At 54.0% G+C, this 22,519-nt stretch overlaps 8 protein-coding genes across 8 annotated transcripts; 4 read left to right on the top strand and 4 right to left on the bottom strand.

Moving 5' to 3' along the window:
• Positions 1-4,966: 4,966 nt before the first annotated feature.
• Positions 4,967-8,084, top strand: CH63R_02250 (Serine/threonine-protein kinase ATG1; the record flags this gene model as incomplete). Its single annotated transcript, XM_018297225.1, has 3 exons — positions 4,967-5,098; positions 5,270-7,874; positions 7,933-8,084. 3 exons carry the CDS (start codon positions 4,967-4,969, stop codon positions 8,082-8,084), a joined length of 2,889 nt encoding a protein of 962 aa, XP_018162041.1.
• Positions 8,085-9,310: 1,226 nt separating this feature from the next.
• On the bottom strand, positions 9,311-9,529 carry CH63R_02249 (uncharacterized protein; the record flags this gene model as incomplete). Its single annotated transcript, XM_018297224.1, has 1 exon — positions 9,311-9,529. The coding sequence occupies one exon, from the start codon at positions 9,527-9,529 to the stop codon at positions 9,311-9,313; it is 219 nt and encodes a 72-aa protein (XP_018162040.1).
• A 72-nt stretch (positions 9,530-9,601) lies between these two features.
• On the bottom strand, positions 9,602-10,280 carry CH63R_02248 (uncharacterized protein; the record flags this gene model as incomplete). Its single annotated transcript, XM_018297223.1, has 2 exons — positions 9,602-10,143; positions 10,265-10,280. 2 exons carry the CDS (start codon positions 10,278-10,280, stop codon positions 9,602-9,604), a joined length of 558 nt encoding a protein of 185 aa, XP_018162039.1.
• An 801-nt stretch (positions 10,281-11,081) lies between these two features.
• Positions 11,082-11,765, top strand: CH63R_02247 (Organic hydroperoxide resistance protein; the record flags this gene model as incomplete). The annotated part of the gene is made up of 1 exon (XM_018297222.1): positions 11,082-11,765. The coding sequence occupies one exon, from the start codon at positions 11,082-11,084 to the stop codon at positions 11,763-11,765; it is 684 nt and encodes a 227-aa protein (XP_018162038.1).
• Positions 11,766-12,866: 1,101 nt separating this feature from the next.
• On the bottom strand, positions 12,867-13,679 carry CH63R_02246 (Serine threonine protein kinase; the record flags this gene model as incomplete). Its single annotated transcript, XM_018297221.1, has 1 exon — positions 12,867-13,679. One exon carries the CDS (start codon positions 13,677-13,679, stop codon positions 12,867-12,869), a length of 813 nt encoding a protein of 270 aa, XP_018162037.1.
• A 2,226-nt stretch (positions 13,680-15,905) lies between these two features.
• Positions 15,906-16,418, bottom strand: CH63R_02245 (uncharacterized protein; the record flags this gene model as incomplete). The annotated part of the gene is made up of 1 exon (XM_018297220.1): positions 15,906-16,418. The coding sequence occupies one exon, from the start codon at positions 16,416-16,418 to the stop codon at positions 15,906-15,908; it is 513 nt and encodes a 170-aa protein (XP_018162036.1).
• Positions 16,419-17,587: 1,169 nt separating this feature from the next.
• On the top strand, positions 17,588-18,544 carry CH63R_02244 (Zeta toxin; the record flags this gene model as incomplete). The annotated part of the gene is made up of 1 exon (XM_018297219.1): positions 17,588-18,544. One exon carries the CDS (start codon positions 17,588-17,590, stop codon positions 18,542-18,544), a length of 957 nt encoding a protein of 318 aa, XP_018162035.1.
• A 2,284-nt stretch (positions 18,545-20,828) lies between these two features.
• CH63R_02243 (A49-like RNA polymerase I associated factor) lies at positions 20,829-22,279 on the top strand (the record flags this gene model as incomplete). Its single annotated transcript, XM_018297218.1, has 3 exons — positions 20,829-20,964; positions 21,037-21,362; positions 21,419-22,279. The coding sequence occupies 3 exons, from the start codon at positions 20,829-20,831 to the stop codon at positions 22,277-22,279; spliced, it is 1,323 nt and encodes a 440-aa protein (XP_018162034.1).
• Between the last annotated feature and the right edge of the window lie 240 nt (positions 22,280-22,519).

The following is a 22,519-nucleotide window of genomic DNA, read 5'->3' as shown; positions in this document are numbered from 1 at the left end:
ATCGATGTCAGTTGCCAGGCACAGTAGATGTCTACGTCTCTTTCCCTGCCTTGGCCTTTTCAGCTTCGCCCGTCTGCCTTGAGCATCGAGCAGATTGTCATGTGGGGTGCGAGCGACTCGAGGCCACAGGCTGTGATGTCAGTAGGTTTCATAGGAATCGAAACAGGGTTTCTGCATGCGAGTGACGGAAAGCCTGGGGCATCACACGAGCATAACTGGCGACTTGTTACGTTCCTGTTAATGAGCAGTCCGATGAGGTGGCTGAGAAAAAAAAGGATGCAAGTGAGAACAAGTTCGTTTGTCCCCTTGGATGAGTGAGTGCCTGGTGCCGACACAGTCGTGTTGGCCGCCTGTGTCGGGGATAAGAGGATGACTTTGGAGAAGCAGGTCGTGGTTGAAACGACGGAAGGGCGTTGTTGGCCTGGGGCACTTGCGCATCGTGGTGGTCACCGATGCGGAACGGTACTTTGGTGCAAGGTGGTGATGTTTGCGGGAGGGCGGCGTTTTCGTTGCCTCATTGAGAAGTTTGAAAAGGAGCCATGGATCTCGAGTAAGGCAGCTGCAGCTGCAATGCCAATTTCAACGATCCCCGAGGACCTCCTCCATCAAGGTAACATCATAGTGTAGCCGTTGTTGGTGTGTTTGCTGGGGTTTTATTCTTCTAGAGTGTCTGTCTGATAGGGGTTGGGCGGTACTGGGACATTGTGTCTTGTCCCATCCCGGAAGTGGACAAAGTCGAGGCAAGGTCTGAACGATACGGTTCGTTGATTGATTGGCTGGGTTGGATAGTTGGTTGGTGGTTGGGCGGGCGGGCGGGCGAACTGGCGCCAGGCAGAACGGGGAGCGTGGCCGGAACGACGAGGTGAAATCAAGGTGAGGCAAGGCGGGCCAAGCCAGGGATACTGTGGTTGAATGCGCAAAGTTCGTTGCAAAGTATGGGGCTTGCGTTTGCCGTTAGTCAAGATTGGATCCGATACCCATCATACAGGGGGCGTTGTTTGGACCAGAAACCCAAGTTTTGAGGCGATCAATGGCAAGCCGACCACTGTTGGGAGAGACTTTTGACTTTGGCGACCTATGGCACACAGTTGGGTATTCCAGTATCACACAGTAGTGTGAAAACACAAGATTGCGCCATGGCTCGCCGGCATTGGGGGACTAGGTGATTGTAAGCTTTCGGGGACGCCCAAGTCGGTCGACCTGTTTGGTGATACTGCCTCTGACGGATCTTTTGAACCGTGGTTGACAGCTGGCTAGTGCAGTGGTAGTCGGTTCGGTTCGCTCCGTCCTCACACCAGATAACGAGGGAGACAATAGCATGTGTTTGCTGAGGCGCTGTTGCTAGGGAGAAGATGACTAGGCGCCCTGCCGTCTAGACTATCAATGTCGGCCAGAGCAACATATCGAATGCACCCGCCCGTACCCGGAACTCGGCATCAGCCAATTCAGAAAGTAAGTAAGTATCCGTCAGGCAGGACCATGAACTACCGGGGGTGAGCGGTGTTCTGAAGATGGTCGATTCGGTACCCTTTTACCTATTGTCTTGGCCGAGGGCTGTACCGAAACACCACGTAAAGACTGACGTGTCGAAAAAGCGCGGAGTAGGATATTCGAGAATAGCGGGCGGCTTTCATGCGTCGGAGGTCTTCTGGCGTGCATCTGGAAGGGCGGATGGAATGCTGGGGGAGGTGTGGATTGCAGGCAGCTACTGTACTGCAGCTGCGCGAAGGCCGCTGCCCACACCACACGGCAACCAGGGTGGATACAGTCCCATCACGGCCAAGCTGATACACGGGAACAAGGGAGAGAGGGTCGCTGGAGCTACAGGCATCAATCGTGCTTCAGAGGTGGTGCCATGTTGAAGAATCTAAGAGGTGAGGAGATGTACGTATATTGGAGTTGGGCTGGACTGACGGTTAGACCGGGGGCGGGATGGAGAAGGAGGAGAAGGATGTGTTGGAGTGCAACAAGCTTCTCTTACGACAACGATATATCTGTAGTCGTGTACGATGTGCTGATGTATGACGACAAGGGACGAGCGGCCAGGCCAAAGGGGTTCCAGGAGGCAAAGTATATTGTTCTGCATGGCGGAAGCTACGTCTCGGAAGACGGTTCCCACTGCTATGGAGTACATGAGTACAATGTACATGCTTCGTTCGCAACGGGAGTTTGACATTGACCAACAGGGAGAGAAGGAGAGAGAGAGAGAGAGAGAGAACAGACTTGGAAAAGGTACGGATATGTCATGGGCACCGTGGATCCAAAACAATACTTGTGGACAGTGGCACTTAGTAGAGTCAAAGATTCATGGCAGTGAGTCGGTGACGGCCCAGTGCCTGGAAGGGAGATGCTGCGTTGTCTGCCGCTTTCCCAAACACGGAAGTTAGGCGAGTTCGGCGAGTGGGGAGAAAAGCAAAGCCAAGGGGGGTGAGTGGTGGGGAAAGGGACGAGATGCAAACACCCAAACGGTATACCTTTTTTTCCTCTCCCCCGGCAGTCGTGCTGTTTGGTGTATTGGCCCTTTTGTTGCTTCGAGGTCTGATGAGAGGGCGATAGTGGGAAGGGGTGAAAGATACGGGCGGATGGACGGTGGGCGGTGAAGGCGGCACAGGCATTCTTGGTGGTGCTTGGTGCTCGGTGCTTGGTGCTTGTCGTGCCTAGTCTTATCGTGATACATGAGCCTTATCGCGCCATGATGGCATTTGACTGCGACGACAGCCAATACCCCTACTCGGCCCAGTCCCCCATTCGCCCTCTGCGTGTGTCTGCTCCCCACATCCTCGCTTGTCCCCTCCTTGGCCCTTGAGCGACCGAGACCGGACGGGTATAGACAAGGTATCCCTCTCCAATGACATCCCCGTCCCACCACAGAAAAGACCCCTGGCCAGTCAGCCAGTGACCACGAGGATACGAGCGGGGATCGGTCGCGATGCACCTGCATTGGCTAGGCGTTCCGGAACGGCATGTAGTGCCGTACCGATGTGTGTGAGAGGTCAGAGGGGAGAAGAAGAGTGTGGGCGGACAGGCACACAGAAAGGGTACGTACCTCCTGTCCCAGCGCCGCAGCAAGGTGCACACTCGCACGCCTGGGGGAAAGAGCTCCACCACTTGCCAGACAGGGCATCGCACCGCATCACGAGCCCATCCCCCCCGACTGCACGTCCTCAGGTCACCCGCCCAGGTCTAATTTGAGGGGGGCGGCTACTGCTAATGTTTGTCCAAGATTCGACCCTTCTTCTGATTGTTGGGTGTCCTCGTTCTCGTTCCCTTCTTTTGGATTTGGATTGTGCTCTATGGCCCTACACATCTGGCACTATCAACTATTGACAATAACAACAACAACATCATCATCATCATCATCAAGCACCTCACAACCAATCTGACTGCGCAGGTAGTGCTCGCCCCACAGGTGTCTGCGTTTGTGTGAGAGTACAGAACATCCTAAGCCTGTCCTCCTATCCTAGGCATCTAGGTACCTACCTGCAGCATCGCGCCGCATCCACCAGAATCCACCCACCACCACAGGGCATCGGGGCATCAGGGCGTCAAGGCATCTTCTACATCCCGTATCAGGAGCTTGACCAAGCGCCCCTGGGACCGCATCCAAGACATTATCTTGTTGATCATCTTGCTCAGGCCCAGATCACCCCCGGTTGCCCGTCTCCAGAAACCCCAAAAGCAAAGAACCAAAAGAACAATCACCACCTATCGCCTATCACCCATGCCAACTGGCGCTATCGCTGCGCCGCACACCATGAGCTAGGTACCCTTTATCGCATCAACCACGCGCACACCACGACCACGGCGGCCTTGCAACCACCTCCCTATCTAATCGCCCTTATCCACTTTGCGCCCCATCCGTCCTCGTCACTCCCGACTTGTCTCTCTGTCACTCGATTCTCTCCTTCGGCGCATCGCTCGACCTTCTTCTACGTCGCTTGCCCATCCCCCCATCCCGAACTGCCCTTCTTCCTCTTCTGTCGCCAACCTCGACTTCGCTCTCTCTCCCTCTCTCTCTTTCTCTCTCTATTTTTCTCTCCCGTTTGCAGCTCCTTGCTCCTCCCGTCTCCTTTGCTTTCCCACCACCCACGACCTTCCTCGACTTCTCTGCACCCCCGCCATCATCTTCTCCGAGACCTGTGCGTATACCGAGTATATACGTTACATCCCACACACACCGTTGGTACCGCCGTTTGCCTCTCCTACAATCGTCTGTCAGCCAGGGTACTTGCCGAGTACAAACGTCACAGTCTCGAGAGCTCCGAGTCATTGGCTTGACCTTGGATCTTGCCTGACTCTTGTCCTGCAAAGGTACATTCTCTCTCCAACTCTGCCAAACTCTCCCGCATGCCTACTACGAGAGCCTCAAACGGCTGGTACCTCGACTGCTTGGCTTGATTTCCAACGCTCATCGCCCACCCGTATTAGTCACACCTCTCTCGACCCTTCCGCGCCTCCCACCCTTCCCCCCACCCCTCCGATCACCGCTCGCTCTCAGCTCGACAAACCGATATACCCATCCTTGCCCGCCTTTGACTTCGGTCGACTTTCGCTTCTCTCCCGATCGCGTCGTCTGCACACTAGACGGCCATTCTACACTCGCACACGGACGTCACGACGGCCCTTCCATTCTGCATCATCACACTGTGCTTGTGCGTCTCCGACCTATCGGATAGCTGCCTGCCGCCTAGTTTACCGTCTCTCTGCCTACCGAAACAACAATCCCAGGGTTCAGGCTGCTACCCGAAGCTCTACCTACCCGCCTCGTCTCTGCTTCTTCGCGCTGAACTCTTCCTTCTCCTTTCATCAACCAAACCCATCTGCATCATCCTCTCTTTCACGACCTCGGACGTGTACATGACGACACCGCAGGTCGCCGACGTCTTTCGAATAGAATAGGCCCACGGCCTGGACTCGACTGCCACCGATATCGCACCTGTTCTAGACAACCTCACAGGCGGAAGACATGGCGGAGCGGCTCCCAACATCCTCCTCCTCACGGAGGCGACGCGAAGGCGATGCTTCTATTGGGGACTTTGTCATCGGAGGTGAAATCGGCAAGGGCAGCTTTGCCCAGGTTTACAGCGGCTACCACAAGGTTCGCAAGCTCCCCCACCCGTAACGTCTTCTCTCGAGAGCCACTTCCCTCCACGCTAGGCATTTGTTATTACTGCTTGCTCCTGGCCTGTGTTTTGCTGTCGCCTACTTGAGCTGTTGTGACTCCGCTATGCGTTTGCGTCGTTCACGAAATGCTGATCCATCATGACAGAGTTCCAAGGCAACTGTGGCGATTAAATCTGTGGAAATGGGACGCCTCAACAACAAGCTTAGAGAGAATTTGTACGGCGAGATCCAAATCCTTAAGACCCTTCGTCACCCCCACATCGTCGCCCTGCACGACTGTGTCGAATCGGCCACACACATCAACCTCGTCATGGAGTATTGCGAGCTCGGCGACTTGTCCTTGTTCATTAAGAAGAGGGACAAGCTCAGCACCAACCCCGCTACCCACGAGATGGCGAGGAAGTACCCCGTCACCCCTAACTCGGGTCTTCACGAGGTCGTCACTCGCCATTTTCTCCAGCAGCTTGGGAGTGCCTTGAAGTTTCTGCGCGAGAAAAATTACGTACACCGAGACGTCAAGCCTCAGAACCTTCTCCTTTTGCCTTCGCCAAGGTTTAGGGAGGCACACTCGCGTCCGATCTTGACTGGCAGCCAAGATTCGTTGATCCCGAACGCCGGCCTCGCCTCCCTCCCGATGTTGAAGCTTGCCGACTTTGGTTTCGCTCGCGTCCTGCCATCAACCTCTCTCGCTGATACCCTCTGCGGATCGCCCCTTTACATGGCACCCGAGATTCTTCGTTACGAGCGTTACGACGCCAAGGCCGATCTCTGGTCTGTCGGGACGGTTTTGTACGAGATGATTACTGGTCGTCCGCCCTTCCGCGCCCGAAACCACGTTGAGCTTCTGCGTAAGATCGAAGCCGCCGAGGATAGGGTGAAATATCCGAAGGAGCTTGTGGTCAGTAAAGAGCTGGTAAAGCTTATCAGCAAACTCCTTACACGAAACCCCGTTGAGCGCATGAGGTTTGAAGACTTCTTCAATGACCCAATCTTGACCGATCTGATCCCCGGCACGGTCGAGGATGATGCTCCTCCCAAGCCGGAACCCAAGGCCTCCCGCGATTTGCGATCTCTTGGCCGCTCCGACTCTACATCATCATTGTCTCGCCGGCTGTCCCTTCGTCGACAAGCTGAAAACGAAGCTGTTCGTGAGCAAGTTGAGACGGCAAAGTCGCCTCGGGAGAAACCTTTGAGATCACCGCAGCTGCCCAGCCCGATTGAAGCTCGAACTCAACAGACTGCCTCTGACGCTACAGCACGTGCGGGGCACTCGCCAGGACAAGATAACGGAGAGGGACTCGGAATTCGACGTCCCCCGCTGCCTGAGCCCTCCACTTCGGCGCCCAGCCGGCCTCATAGACTCTCCAACGCGTCTCTCAACCGACCCTCTGCACGAGCCTCTGCTTCACCACCGACTTCGTACCTCAACGATAACTCGCCGAGAAACAAGCTCCGTGCCGTCACGGAGCGGAGCGTCACAGAGCAAGAAAAGGCTGCTCAAGACGTCGCATTCGAGCGAGATTACGTCGTCGTCGAGAAGAAACATGTAGAGGTGAACGCTTTCGCCGACGAAATGGCAGCCAACCCCCGCCTTACCTCTTTATCGCCCAAGACCGGTCAGATGATTCGTCGAGCAACACAACAAGGTCCCCCTAATTCCACGACGGGTGCCGGGCGTGTGCAACCCTCCAACGCAGTCCAGATTGCCCAGGGCAAGGGACGTTCCGGCCATGAACATCGCGATTCGTACGATAGCAAGAATTTCTCTGCAAGTCCGACCACCCAGGGGTTTATCGCAAAGGCCATCTCCGATGCCAGCGTGCGTCTGTTCGGGTTCAAGGTCCCACAGCATGTGCTAGGTGCAAAGGGGGCGTCTCCGCCTCTCTACAGCCCGTTCCCTGCCTACCCGACGCCGTCAGCCCCCGTCGGGCTCATTGGTGACGGCAAGGAAAGCGCCCCCGCCGATGAAGACGCGCGAGCCGTCAAGCTCATTCAGGATTTTGCGCACCGGAGTGACTGTGTCTATGGCTTTGCCGAAGTCAAATACAAGCAGCTATTCCCTCTCTCGCCATCGATGGAGCACGGACTAGGCGGCATGCCTGCCGATCAAGTCACTGGAGACGAGGACGATCTCACCCCCGACGCCCAAGTTTCTCTTTCGGAGGAGGCTTTGGTTCTTTACGTCAAAGCATTGACTCTGCTAGCTAGGGCCATGGATGTCGCAAGTCTGTGGTGGACACAGAAAACGCGCGGCGACGCAACAGGAGCATCCGCGGCCGAAGTATCCAAAGAAGGCCTCGCTCAACGGATCAACTCGACCGTGCAGTGGGTACGAAGTCGCTTCAATGAAGTGTTGGAGAAGACCGAGGTCGTCCGCTTGAAGCTCATCGCTGCCCAGAAGAAGCTTTCGATTGACCACCCCAGTCACCCGAGTAACCACTGCGGCGAGTCGGCCAACTTGGCAACACCAGGCGCCAAGGAGGTTTATCTTACGCCAGGCATTAGTGCCGAGAAGCTGATGTACGATCGAGCCTTGGAGATGAGCCGAACGGCGGCCATTGACGAAATCACAAACGAGAACCTTGAGGGTTGCGTTACCTACTACGTCACAGCCATTCGCATGCTTGAGGCTGTCTTGGACAACGATGAGGACACGGTCAAGAGGCGTTACTCGAGCTCAGGCAAAGACCTTTCACGCGAAGAGATCTCGAGCGATCTGACCAGCGATGATCAACAGGTTGTCAATCGAAGTAAGTCTCGCGCGAAACCTCTTGAGGCATTGATCTGCCGATGCTAACATTCATGTAGTGATCCAGATGATAACCGCTCGTCTATCGACTGTCCGCAAAAAGATGGCCATGATTGCTGAGGCATCTAGATCGCAGCAGGTTGCGCAGCTTCCAGCGCGCAAGCGTAGCGGCGATGTGACGCCCCGTAGCGTGCCGTCGTATGCCTCGTGAACCTGGAAAAAGTTTGCTCAAAAGAGAGTTTGGCTCACGTTTTACGGAATGAAAAAAATCAAAACAACAAAGCCTCACGGCTACGATCACTTGCGTTTTGTTTCAGACTTCGGATGCCTTGGCCATTCGAAGAATTGTTTTCTTGACGACCCGAGTCGGGGGGTACGGCATGAGATACTCATCATTATTTTTCATTCATCGGCGTTGGGGAAAGGGTAACCGGCATGTTTAGGGCTTCGCGTGTTTATCTTTCATTTATGCCTTCCCGCTCTTATTGGCGTCAGGGAATCGAGGCCCGGAATCTACTAGCCGCCGTGTGGCTGCGCGAATTCGCTGTTTTTGGGGAGCCCGCACAAGTGCGAGGAAGGGCTATCACAGGACCTTGGACCGGCATTGCAGCTTGGCTTTCATTGTCTTCTTTTCATTGCACCGGGATGGCCATGTGATTATGGCGATGGACATCATGTCCATCATGGCTTGGACACGAATGAATGAGTGTTGGGCAATAATACCCTTTGCGGTATTCCTGGCGGAAACGCAAGAGTTTCGCTTTGCTTTAGTTGAGTCAATACTGAGAAATCATTCAATCATCGACATGTACCACAGTGGCAGATGCCTTGGTCTGAAATCTACCTGGCCGCGCAATAGAAGAGTAAGCCTGTTGCTCATCTAGCTATCCCCATCCACCCTTTTTTGAAGTGCATGCTTGTGTCTTGCGCGGCTCGAGGACGGCGTCGTCTCCTGTGCAGAATGGACAAAAAGCCATTTGTGGTCTACAGAGAGAACGCGTAGGCATGAAGAAACGTAGGATGGTACGAAACATTCTGGTGCTGGGTTTTTTAAATTGAATCTCGAGATGTCGGATTGCAAGACAGGTAGCGGTGTATGGGATGGAAGATGGGACTATATTATTTTGCCAAGCCTCGGGACATCGGACCCCCAGATCAAAGACATGTTAGAACAATGGTCCTGTGGTGTTTTCATTACATGGTCTGCGCTTCATCGTACCTTTGTGAAGCATTCCCGTGAAAGGAGTTGCGCGTATGAAGGAGCTTGTCAACAATGGATAGTGTTCGCGAACTGCGATGCGTTTGTCCGAGTGAGATTGTCAGTATTTGACTTATTTCGGTGTCCCAAGTATACATAGCTTCCGATCGCCTCGGGAGAAAGCGCCTTGACGATGCAGCATGTTTATGTTGGCATCGCCAACTTTCAAGACATAGTCACTAGTGGTACGTAGCCTTGAGATGTCGACCTCGAACGCTCTCGGGACCGGCGACGCGTCTGTAGCTCAAAAAGTCGGTGGCCGCTCCACCCTCCTGTATGTTGCCAGCCAGACGAATTCTCAAGATAACAAAAACACCGATGAGACTCTCTCTGAGCCGGACACCAGCCCCGCGAGGTCTCCTCTGGTAAGTGGGCCCAAAGACCTCTCCATCCTCCATCATGACCCCCCTTTCAAAGCCTTGCATCCAAAGCCCATTCGTTTTTCACCTCCGCGTTCCAGGGCCAGGCCGCTAGCCCAGCCGTCGAAACTGCGATACGTCGACGGTCTCCCCGCCCTCCCAAGAACCGACGCCGAACTCGCCGCAGCCCGGGCCAGACTGCCCCCAGTCTACTTCCGCGACCACACACCGGGCAAGTGCCTTCACTGCACGCTCGCGGGCACGCCATGCACGTTCACCAGGGTGACGCCGTCGGCACCGTGCGGGCGGTGCAGGCGGCTCGGGCGGGTGTGCCTGATCCGCAGGCCGGGTTCGGCGAGGAGGATCATTACTGGGGAGGACGCGGGGGATTGGGTTCCCATGGGGAGAGTGGCCGGGGTGTTGCTCGGCGATGACGGGGCGCTGGCGCTCGTGGGGAGGGCCATGGAGCAACGGGAGGAGGAGGGCGGGATTGTGGTGTTCGGGGAGAGAGTGACCGAGAGAGATGCCAGGGGGTGGTGTCTGCCGAGGATTATTGGGGGTGAGGGTTGTGGTGATGGAGTTTGTAGGAAGGATTAGAAGAAGGAAGGGGTTGACGAGAGGAGTAACAAGATGAGCGGAGGTGGGTGAGTGTGCTTCTAAGTGAAGGTGGTGTTTAATTTCATGAGGCCACAAATATGGGTTTACGGGTATTCGAAGGTCGACGTTTGTTTTGGCGCTTTTTGACACAATTTCGTTCCCACTAACATCACTCACTCCAGAAGTAAGCCATGATGAATTGGCGTCGCAATCAACATGGTTTTCGGGCTTAATAGAGGGTCCGGCCTCTCGACGAGCACGCAGTAGTCCATCAGTCATCAGCAAACTGTAAGCCTTCCGTCACCCAAATTTCTCATCTCGCTGTCATTTTTTCGAATATGTTGCTAGAGCTACTGGTTCAAATACCATACATTTCACCTCCAGTTCGTCGTGTAAGTCTTCCCACTCAAGCTGCGTGTAGATGGTTGAAGTCATAGGCTGGGAAGAATCGGGATGAGAATGCCCCACGGTTTCAATAAGTGAACTTGATAACCAGGCAGTTTTTTTTCTTCTTCTTTGGAAGCCATGTTGTTATTTCCTGGCGAGCTCTTGATTCTATCTAGGGGGGCCAGCAGTACTTCACGCTGGGTCCCTGCAGACATCATCATCATCACCTTTCGGCTTCCCCATTTTCAACTCGGCGCCCATCCAAATCACTTGGACGTTTCTTTCAAACAAGAGCAAACATTTCGGAACAGATCAAAACCAAACCTTCCAATTCTTGTGTTGGAAATGTTGGCAGTAAATACATGGCTGACTCAGCTGCATAACCATAGCTCAAGGGGCTGAGGTGCTTTACGTCACTGTGACCGGTACATTCGTGGGCGATCCATAACTACCTACCTAGCTCCGATCTCTGGTTATAAGTCTCAACAGCGTTTGTATTGTTTACTTGTGTGCTTTTGCTTCCAATCACATTTCCAAATCACCACAACTACAATCACCTAATTTGATTTGTGCATCCCAAAAGTTATCAAAAGAATCACTCACCATCATGGCGTCCTCACTCCGTACGATTAGACTCGCACAGCGCGTACCCCAGTTGCTTTCAAGAGCTGCGCCAAAGCCAGCTCGCATCACCATACAGAAGCGTCTCATCAACACTGACACCGCGCCCGTCCTCTACAGCGCGTCCGCAAAGGTCATCGGCGCGCGCACGGGACACGTCCAAGGCGACGACCTCGTCGTGGACCTCACCATGGCCAAGGCGCTCGGCGGGCCCGGCGACAAGGGCAAGACGAACCCGGAAGAGCTCTTCGCCGCAGGCTACGGCGCGTGTTTCCAGAGCGCCATGAACGCCTCGGCGGCGAGCATGAAGATCCAGATGCCCAAGAAGTCCGAGGACTCGGTCGTCGAGACGACGGTCCACCTCGTCGGCGACATGAAGAGGCTGGATATGGGCCTGCGTGTGGAAATGAAGGTCCGCGTCAAGGGCTTGAGCAACGACGAGGTGCAGAAGGTGGTCGACAAGGCTAAGGAGGTGTGTCCGTACAGCCGCGCGACCAAGGGGAACGTGACGACCAACATCGAGGTCGTCAAGTTTGACGAGAACGGAGACTCTGATAACTCGAAGCAAAACGTGACCTCGGGGGGTTCGGAGAAGTCCAAGGGCGGCTCGGAGAAAGAACCTGGAGAAGTGAACGGAGTGAGACCGACCGGCCACAGCGACTACCAATAAGCGTGGGACAGTTGCGTTGCAGGTCGTTTTGTCAGAGAAGGAGTCGCATTGCGATTACATCGCGTGTATGACATTGTACACAACCATATTATAGTATGGCTAAAATTCAATTGAGGGCTGTGGTAGATGTAAATCATGCTCGTTGTGACGTCTAAGTGTTCTATTATGTGTTTACCTCATGGAAGCGGTATATTGGCCAAGAATGACGGCGTCACGTTGGTTCTGGAAATCACAACGCGCCGCAGCTTACACCTCAACTCCCCAGGATCCAACATTGAAGTCGGCGGTGCAGCAACGATCATACTTCGCCGCCTAGCCTGCAGTCCACTTCCTGGGTCCATTGGAAACCTGGTCATAACCCGCCCATCTTGCTTGGCCCGCACTTCTCCTCCATGCGGGCCTGCGAGCCCTGTACGGCGGCTTTTCCCTTGTAGCCGTTGCTGTTTGGGCAGATGAACGATACGACGGTACCCCAGACGCACTGTCGAGGTCGTCGTGATCAGTGCATATTTGTCTTGCCGGCTCCCGGAAAGGGAGGGGCTCGCTTGAGACCAAGAGTTCTTTGATCAGGCAAATGGTGTCGCCCTCGAAGAACTCGAGGAACCACTTGTTGGGCTCATGGGCGTCGCCGGCGCTCACGGGACGGGGAGCGCCGCCTGATCGAGGTCTTGGGGATCTCGTTCCAGGGAGTCGAAAGCCGTCCTGGTGTTTTCCGGTATCGTCGACCTTGGCTCAGTAGATCCTGCCATACTGTCACTGGATCCAAGTTGTGCTTTAAGAGGTGGGGAGGGGGGCTGACCTTCCCAGGGCGATCGTTGTGAAAGCTTCCACAAAAAATAAATGGATGGTCCTGAGCGTGGTACCGCTCTCTATTTGTTTCCAAGGTCTCCTTAGCGCAGAGAACCAACGATCTGCGTCGTCTCGAAAGGGGGCACATGCTAGTACGATGATGTATAGAAGAGGTTCCTCGGCTTCCAAACTCCACCTTGTGAATTATAAGGACGCTCCTATCTATCTGATTCTGTCCATGATTGATGAGCAAGTCGACTGGCCTGCCTGCAGGCCAGCATGCTACCCACAACACGATAGGGTTTACGACTTCTAACAGTTGATTACTTCACCGCTAGAAAGTACCCGAATGCCACTGTCTAAAAGTCTCTGCGGCAACCGTTCCCAGTTTAGGACCTTATCACCCCTGTCCAACACATCTTGCCTCCTCTCGTACCACTTTTCGAATGTGATTTGGGACAACTGCCCTTGTGTATTTTTCAGAGAAATGGTCTCCTGCGGTGGCTTGGCCCTGGACGGCCAGTCGATGGCCCTTGGAAAGTCGCGGGGATTGACAGGACGGAGGTCTGCGGCCCTTCGCTCCTGCCATTCTTGCATCATAAGCTTATATGCTGCAACTGGATGGTCTAGCTTCACCTCCGAATGCTTCACCCACTCTCCTCCGAGGCTGTCGAGGTTCTGATCTTCGTGAGGCATACTCCGGAGGCTATTGTCTTGTGTAATGATCTCGTAGGCAGTAAAAATGACGCCCTTGATATCGTTCCGGTCCTCGAGGTAACTCTCACCCTCCCCAGGTGAGGAAGGATGGTTGATGCGGGCCGCAAAGTTGAAGTCAAAGAGCATTACAGAGTCTGTCGACTCGTCAACCAGTAGATTTCGTGGGGCGATGTCCTGGTGTGCGATGCCGTATTCGAGGTTCAGATCGTCTACGACATCTATAAGCTGCCGTAGCCACTTCAGTCTGAAAACTCGCGACTTGTTCTCCTCTAGATTGCCGCCAGGCACGTAGCTGCTAGTGAATCCGACCACGCGACCCTTCATCTCGTCAACGACAACTCGGTCAAACGGAACGATGTTTGGGTGACGTGGAAGACGCATCCACAAGTTCATCTCCTTCCAGGACATTTGGGCATACTGCCACAAGAAGTAGTATTTGAAGACGGCCTGCCCAAGGGTCAGCTTCGTCACCGGACGAGATAATCCATCATCGGCACCTAGGTTTCACCTTTTTGGTAGATCCCTTCAGACATGGGGGGTAAGCGACATGGTCCACGTCAGGTCCAAGCCTTTCGAGTTCCTCGAGTTCGTTCCGTCGCACTGTCTGAATTCCTTCCGGGAGAAGAGCTTCGTGAAGGGATAGATAGTGGACGCAGCATGTCTGATCATTTTTCGAATCAGTATACGTCGAGATGATCTCGCCAGTATGTGATACATGGATTCTGTAAATGTCGGGAGACAGTTGGCTGCTATGGCGGCTGAAATGTTCAATGGCAAGACCATCGTCGTCTTGCTCCCCGTCCATGGTTACCGAGACGACCCGTCTCTGGTCCCAATCGACAATATGCCAGGTGCTTGGCCCACCAATGGGGATATCGCCGCTCAAGCAAAAGTACTTGGAGTCGTTGTCAATCATGTTGCTGTGTTCCTTGTCACCAGGACGTGTGGATTGAAGAGAGACGAATCAGGGCGAATCCGAAAGTGTAGTGAGATAGATGATTGTAGTGGACATCGCGAAGAGTACGGGGTTGCTCATTAGCACCGACCCAACATTGGGTCGGCTCGGCCCGACTACGGAAAACGGAAGGTTGGCCGTAGGTATTTTTTGGGAATTGGGAAATCCTGTTGGTTGTTAGTGTCGCTGTTGTCAATCGAGACTGGCTTGCTGCAGGCGTTAATCCATAGGCAATTGGTCGGTCAAAGATGTCTGCAGCAATGCTGCAGTGGGCGGCAGCCGCGCGCCTACGATTTCTGTGACAACCCAGCCCCCGCTTTTCCCCCTTCTCATACCTTGCCACCCTGGCTAACTGAGCGCTTGCAAACCCATTTGGAGAGTTCTGATCGAGCAGGTCGGGTACTTGCACCTTCTGGTCCAAGTATAAGATGGCGACTGTCGCAGTTGAAGGAGAATGGGCACACATTCCGAGCAAATAACAAGAAAATAACAAGATCTACAACCTCTGCTTTTACGGGTACTTACTTGGTTATCCTGCTGAACTTTAGCGCATTAATTGCTCTGCTAGGTTAGTATAACAATAGCCCGGTGTATTATTCACAGTTGATCAACCTTCGCATTGCATAGATTACGTATCAATCCAACTTGATTGAATCCATCATGGCCAATCAAACGATCCCAATCGAACCCTACAACATCGAATGGGCAGCAGGACAATCTAGAGTGTTCAGAACTGAACATTGTTACTGTGGATGGTATTTTTTTATGGGCTCTGTGGACACTTTGCACATCGTCATCCCTTAAAGTGTGGTGGCAAACGTACGCGTTCTGGTTAGAGCGGGTTCTGCACGATTCCCGCACCGCAGTACAACGTTGCCGCTTATCGGGTCAACACTTACTGCAATGAATGCCTCGGAGCGCAGTAGCTTGGGCAATGTATTGAGAACTTGATGAATCCGAAGGAACAAGGGGAGTAATATTTAGTTGTCGTTTGTTTACCTGCTGCTATTCCGATCAAATACTCTATTTCATATCTGTGTGGTCATTTTACTTGTGTGAAGATGAAGGCTCATGAAGCTCGCCTTGCCATTAGACAACAAGGATGATCTCAATGAATAGGAACTGGGGTAGGGGTGTTTTAAAGAGGGTGTCTTCTATGTGAACGAGTTCGGGGGTGGTGGACCGGAATCGGCCCTGCAAGGTACAAACGATTCAATAGACATTTGAAGACCAAGAGGCTCTGGTACATATTTTGCTTGGCTCAACGACGGTTTAATGGCTGCCATTGGTAATGGGGCAAGCAGGATACAAGCCAACAGTAAAACGAAGTAAAATTTAGAGTGAACAAAAGCAATCAGCTTTCGTGCCATCAAAGACGTTGGTTGAGTCGGTTGGAGTGATGAATGGTACACAGAGACGACTGGAACAAGATGGTGCTGGGGAAACGATGCAAGACGCCGTTACTGCAATTAGTGGCGGACATGAACCATGATTGACGGTGCTTAGCCTGAGCGGGTAGATCTTACCTCTCACACGCATGGTTTAGGCGGGCGTCGACAGGAGATGAAAGTCACGAGCCCGTTGACAATGTTCTCAAAATTACAATATTACTGTGGGCTCGAAGATGGGAATGACGGGCGAAGTGCTCTAGTGCCGCGTAGGGGCACATTGGCTGCACACTACCTAGCATTGCCCTCTCTTATGTTCTGATCTTCGGAACATATGTGAGCGTTTTGAGGTGGCGGGTTTCCCACACGAAGAGTCCGGGGGTGTGCAGTTTGTTGCAGGCAGTACCTAATTGCCCAGAGCCGATTCTCGACAGCCAAACCAACCTCCTTTCGCCACAAGCACTCCCTGGTGCGCTGGGTGCATGTGTACGTTTCCCAAAACGAGGGGCCCAGGGTTGGCACCATCTTGAATTTCCGACGAGCCAACAGGCTCTGTACGCCTTCCAGGGTTTCGGGTGCGATTGGGAGGCCCGCCGTCGAGAATATGCTATCGCAGCCTGGACATTTTACGACAGTCCCGAACTCTGGGTGGTGTCCGTCGGAGAACTCGGTCCTCGGGTTGAATGCACAGCCGGCGTGTTCGCAGACGTACCCTGCTGCCGCAGCGTCCTTTGGTGACAGCGGAAGCTTCTCGTTGTAGATGAGGGGGTAATGCTCCTCTTCGAAGTTGTCTGGCGCAGGCATGGAGTAGGAGAGTGGGCATGCCTCGTATTTGTTGTCAACCTTGTCCGTTGATAGGACATTGCGTCAGGATGGGCAAACGAACTGGATCCAAAGACACATTTTTGTGGTTTAATGTTGTACTATTTTGTGAGCTGCGATGGTTTGGGTTTTTAGAAGAAATGAGCTAGGTGGAGGAGCTGGTGCGGTTGATTTGACACAGAGTCCGAATCTGCCTGAGTAACAGCAAGTTGGAGCCAGTTTTATTCGTCTAATGCCTATCCAGCAACAAATTTGATCTATTGCGCTGTCAATGTTATTGTCTCTTTGCCCATGTTCAGAGCTGTTCTTGATTCTACAGCGGTTCCAAGGACACATTTCCCTGGAATTGAGTCAGCGAAAAATGGAACGAGAAAGGAAGACAAGTCTCCGTGTCGCAACACATGTAATTGTGGAGATACCAAGATGTTCATCATAGAACAGGCTCACATGAGCCTCGCTAGTAGCATAAGGGTATCAAAAGGGAGGGACAGAAGATCAGACTAGCTTGAAATCAAAGCTTCCTTTGACGCAATAGTACGTCGTCCGTTGAATATTATTAAACAACGCGATTGGTCAAACTGTTTTCGAGCAAGTTCTCTTTGTCATGAGGCGGCCTTGTTCATCTTCTTCGTCCGAAAAAGGAAAGGGAGGTCCGATGACGGGATTTACAGGAACCGGCGCCCGGGCCATGTCCGGGGGTCAACTGCGGTCGCGGATCCGGCCCCAGTGTACCAGTCGGAGTACAGCACCGCAGCAGCAAAGCGCATTTGAGGTCACACGGAATCCGACAAAAGGGCCGGAATGTTCAATCCACCAAGTTACATATTCTTCAACGCATATTTCTTCTCGTACTCCAAATCTTGTAATCAGCCAGCTCCCATCATGAAGTCAAAGTTAAGTTCCGTTGTTGAGCGCTAACCATGTGATTGGGCTAGTGAGGTCATTTGGTGGAGTTGACGAGGGCGGGGCGTGGTGCTAAGGGAACCGGGGTGCAGCTCATCATCATCAACTACCTGCCATTTTCAGTATACATATCGACTCGACGTTGTCTCAACCGCCGACAGGACCTTAGTCGAACTAGACAGTTGAGACATCATCGGATTCGCCGACTTGATCCCCATCCGACTACGCTCCCGTCACATCCTCTCAGTATGCCGCCCCCGCCGGACCTGTCCCGCTACATCCTTCCGGACACCGAGTCCAGGGAGATCTTTACCACAAAGATTCTTCCCGCCGACCTCCCATCATCCCTCACACCACACCCGACCCGGCCCCGGCCCCTTGCCGTGCTTATAGTCGGTCAGACCGGCGCTGGAAAAACTCGCACCGCGCCAGCCGTCCTCGGCGCCATGGCTCGCTGCCAACCCCCTGTGCACCTCATCGCCGACGTCTACAAGGCCCACCACCCGTCCTATCTTGCCCTTCTCGACTCTGACAACCCCGCTCACGCATCTCCCGCCACGGGCCCCGACGCGCGCAAGTGGCTCGCCATGGCCGCGGCCGAGGCCATTGCCCGCAAGCTCGATGTCCTCCTCGAGAGCGCGTGCCGCCACCCGGACGACTTCCGTGAGTTGGCGGGCATGTTCGGCGAGGCCGGCTACCGCCTAGAAGTCGTCATCATGGCTGTGCCCGCAGCGCTGAGCAGACTGGGTATCCTGCATCGCTTCTACGAAAGGTTGCCGGAGGCAGGGAGTGGGGGTTTGCCTATCCGGCTCACGCCGGTCAAGGTCCATGACGATTCTTTCGGGGGACTCATGAGTGTAGCAGAGTGGATAGACGGAGTGAACTACGTCGACAGGATTCTGGTCGTAAGAAGGGGCAACATGGTTGCTTTTGCGGATGAAAGGGGCCGAGATGGAAAGTTGCAGGGCACGGTGGCTGAAGCTGTAAGGATAGAGCGAGACCGGCCGCTGACCAAAGAGGAGAGAGAATCAGCCTTGGGGGACCTGGAAAAATTGGCCGCACGTGATGCAAAGCTGGCGGAGCAGGTCATGAGTTTGCTTGAGCCTTTATTGGTGGAAGAAGACCAGACCTATCCGGTGTTGCGTCCCCTATCTTTCCCTCCTCATGGCCCGAGGGACGCTTTGCTCACGCTGGGTGAGGTATGATAGCTTGTGCGGCTGGTAATCCCGGGTCCTTGACCACCAGAGTCTTGCAACTCCAATCATGTTAAACCTGGAATCAACCAGTGACTTGAGACTGGAAAAGGATAGGGGAAGGCCAGAGCATGGAAAGGGGAAAGAACGGTGTTTCTGGCATGGTGGAAGTAAAACAGTGAGACTGATTCTGATCTTGACGATTTGGTAACAGCAAAGAAACAGGATACTGTCACGTTTAGTGAATGATCTCAAACACGTCTTGGTCCTGTCCCATACTTTATCTCTCTTTTGTTGACATGGACCAAAAAGCTTCAGCGATTGCGGATTATGACCGAGAACACAACGGCAACAGCAGGTTTCAACAACGTTCTCTTGTCAATATGCCAGGCAAAAAGTGATGGCCCATAGTGTGTTGATCGAATGCCTGTTGGAGTATGGCGGAGTTCTAAGAAGCAGAATCATCAACCGAAAACTAAAACACGAGATTGCGAGAAGAGTTACGCGACAGAGATGAGCATGGAGCGAGAAGGCGGCTTGGCCAGACGAGCAACAATACGTCTCTGTTTACACGCACGCCGGATTTGATGGTGGAAAATAAGAACATCTTAATCGACGTGGTGTAAGTCGAGAGTTTGCCAAACTTAGTAGTGGGAAAAAACACACACAAAGAGGACTCCAAACATCATGCTAGCCAAGTTCCAAACGGCTTGAGAGCAATCTCCATGTAATGCGACAGCCCCCATCTGGCAGACACGGCAGTATGCTCCGATCACAGACCCATTATCGGCCCCGGAGTGGAGCATAGATGGCCCGGACGGCAGATGCGGTACGTATCTAAGTTGGCCAGGTACTTAGGTACCCATCTACCTCACACTGAGTGCCTTATTGTCTGCAGAAGAGGGTGCAGGGGTCAGCGAGTGCCTGAGCTCAGTGAGCTGCCCTGGGACACTTCACCGAAGCGAGGGGTCTTGGGGTGGGGCAGTGAGGTCACACTAAAATCGAACTGCGTGGAAGCTGCGACAGCCCCGCGAAAATAAACACACGTGACGCAAAAGGGTTTTCTGCCCTACAGAGCTCAACCACTAAAACTTCGGCGGTCGGCTGGCAATTGGAGAGGAAGTTCATCACCAACACCTCTCATCTCAAAGGACAAGTAAGTTCAGCGCCCCACATTCAGCCACGGCCATCGCCGCGTCGAGAGCCTCAATACCGGCAAGGATTTGGGAGCTCGCCGCTGGCGGCCGCAATTGCGCATGCGACTCGAAGAGCTAACCAAGCTTCCCAGGTTCGTCGTTCACGATGAGAGCCAAGTGGAGAAAGAAGCGCGTTCGCCGTCTCAAGCGCAAGAGAAGAAAGATGAGGGCTCGCTCGTAAGTATCCCTCGGTCGGACTTTCGAATTCGTTGGATTGTCTGACAAGTTTTCACAGCAAATAAACAACTCGCCATCCCTCCCCTCGGCCATGACCATCTTTTGAGATGATACCACTGCAAACGAACCATCATTCGACTAGCACTTTCTGGATGCGACAGCCAGCATACGTCACCAGCGACTCAGTCTGTCTCGGCACGCACGAGACGTCTACATTCACACTACGGATTGGAACAATGAGACTTGGGGTCATGACGGAATGATTGGGCGCGCAACTATGCTGCAGACCTTGATGAGGATTCAACGAAGATGGACCTGACAACACGATCGGTCGAGATGACGCTACGATGAGGAACGCGGTGTTTATGGATCAGCCGCAGGAAGCATGATGTGTCTTGACGCAACGCGGATTAGGAACCGGGATCAAGACGTGCACGACAATTGAAAGGCAGATATTTGCTTCCTCAAAAAATCAAAAAGTGAACCAAAACAACAATGGTCCATCGAGTGAAAACATTGTGCGTCCATGTGAAGTCGATGTGTAGGTCATCGAGAATGATGGCGGGTGTAAGCTCAGTTGGCTGTTTCGTCAATTGAAGTTGTTTGCTTTCAATTCCTACGGTCAGATGCCTACCTCGATACCCTAGCTACCAAAGCTTCCAATTGTTCATTTAAGCGCGATTCTGGCTGGGGGAATTGTGACGTTTGTCAGACAGCTAGAAAGGCCCAAGCAACCTCATGCGGCTTCTGCTTTCAAGCACACCGCCTGCCTATTGCGGAGAACAGGCGCACGGGTAAACGCCGGTGCGCCGACATTTTTTCTGGCCTCCAGACCCCCCTACAGAAAATATTTCCAGAGGACTTGAAAGCCATCCCACCAGGCCGATCACCACCGATCAGTAACACCACTCGTAGCAGTAACCATGGCGGACGCAAACGGACGGAAGAGAAAGCGCGACCTCGACGGCTCGTCCAAGTCTAAGAAGAAGTTGGCTACTGAGCCCTCAACAGTCTCCGTCTCGTCGGTCCTGAGACCCCAACTCTGCCCCCCAGTCCTAGGTACGGCTTCCTGCGCCCGAGTCCCCGTGGTGCGGTGAGAGGCGAGAGGTGAAAACGCTAACAGCTCTGCAGCCTCTGCACCCGGAGTCCGGCTACCCAATAGCATCCCCTTCAACCCGTACGTCAAGCAAGATGCCTTGTCCGGCAAGCGGCGGCAGAAAGCCCCTGCGGTATCGCAGGACCTCGTCCTGCACTCATCCAGCCACCAGACGATGGACTACACGGCGAGAGAAGATGGCATCAGCGACAGCCAGCAGGCCTTGAAGCATTACGTGGGCATCTTTGACCCCAAGACGGGAACGCTCCAAGTGGTAGAGGCGAAGAAGATGGTGGTTCGTGGTGTGGCCAGAGCGAAGCATGCGCCGGAGGGGGCCATGAGAGCACCGGCCGACAACCAGGTACGTTCCCCATAACCTTTCGGGCATATTTAATAACACTCGCTAACGTTGTGCAGAGCTACTACGACCTCAAAAAGGATCTCGGCCAGACGTTTGGTACGAAGAAGGCGAAAAAAGCCATCGAGTCCGTCGCCCTCAACGCCATCGACCCCAACAAGACCAGAGACAGCGCACCGAAAGAGCTCGATACCGCATCCAAGGCCATTCTGCGGGAAATCGGGGGCGTCACGGCGACAATGGCCTCGCGCGATCAGCTGCAGGCGGCCGTCGACGAGGCCAAGCCCGTGCCCAGGCCCAACCTCGAGGCCGAAGCCATTCAGGATGTCTACGATCCCGACGAGTTTATCGGCCGCGAGATCCTCGCGGCGGTGCCTGTCAAAGACTGGATCGATCCGGCGAAGAACGGCGAGGAAATCTTGTGCTACTCGCGGCACGTGGCCTCGCGGGTCAAGAAGGTGGCCGACTCGGGCAGCGTCGCCAAGATGCGGCTGCTGCGTTACTTTTACTTCCTTTTCACCTTCTACATCATGGCGGCGCCGGGCAAGCAGCGTGGCACGAAGCGCGTGCCGCCTCGCGACAAGCTTAAGGAGCGCATGTCGCCGGCGCCGCAGGTCGTCATCGAGCAGATCCGCCGCAAGTTCTCGGACGGCGGCGAGATGCGCAAGTTCCACCTCGACCTGCTCGTGACGCACTGCTGCGCGATCGCGTGCATCATCGACAACTTCGAGGTCGACACGTCCCAGTTGCGCGAGGACCTGCGGCTCGACCAGAAGGACATAAACAACTATTTCTACGAGATCGGCGCAAAGGTGAAGCAGGTCGCCACCAAGGAGAAGGGCAGGCCCGCGCACGTCGCCAAGCTCGCGCTTCCGCTCAACTTCCCCAAGCTTCGATCAGTCGCACCGAAACGCCGTTAGGATGGTGATTTTGGCGATTACGAGCTATTCAGAACGCCGGAGAGGGTGCGGAGGGAGAGTGTCAGGGTCAAACGGACCTGAGGCGACGGGCAGATGCCACTACAAATACAAGGGAGAGGTCTTGCTGGCCGGTTATTATTTGCGGTGCTGGGGAGAAAGCATGACACGCCCCTCGCCCCTCTCGCCTCTGTCGAATGTGGATGGCAGGGGCATTAGTTGAAGCATCTCCGAGACGATGCG

This window comes from Colletotrichum higginsianum, chromosome 2 (genome assembly GCF_001672515.1).
Source record: "Colletotrichum higginsianum IMI 349063 chromosome 2, whole genome shotgun sequence".
NCBI lineage: Eukaryota > Fungi > Ascomycota > Sordariomycetes > Glomerellales > Glomerellaceae > Colletotrichum > Colletotrichum higginsianum.
This window is presented reverse-complemented; position numbering and strand designations above follow the sequence as displayed.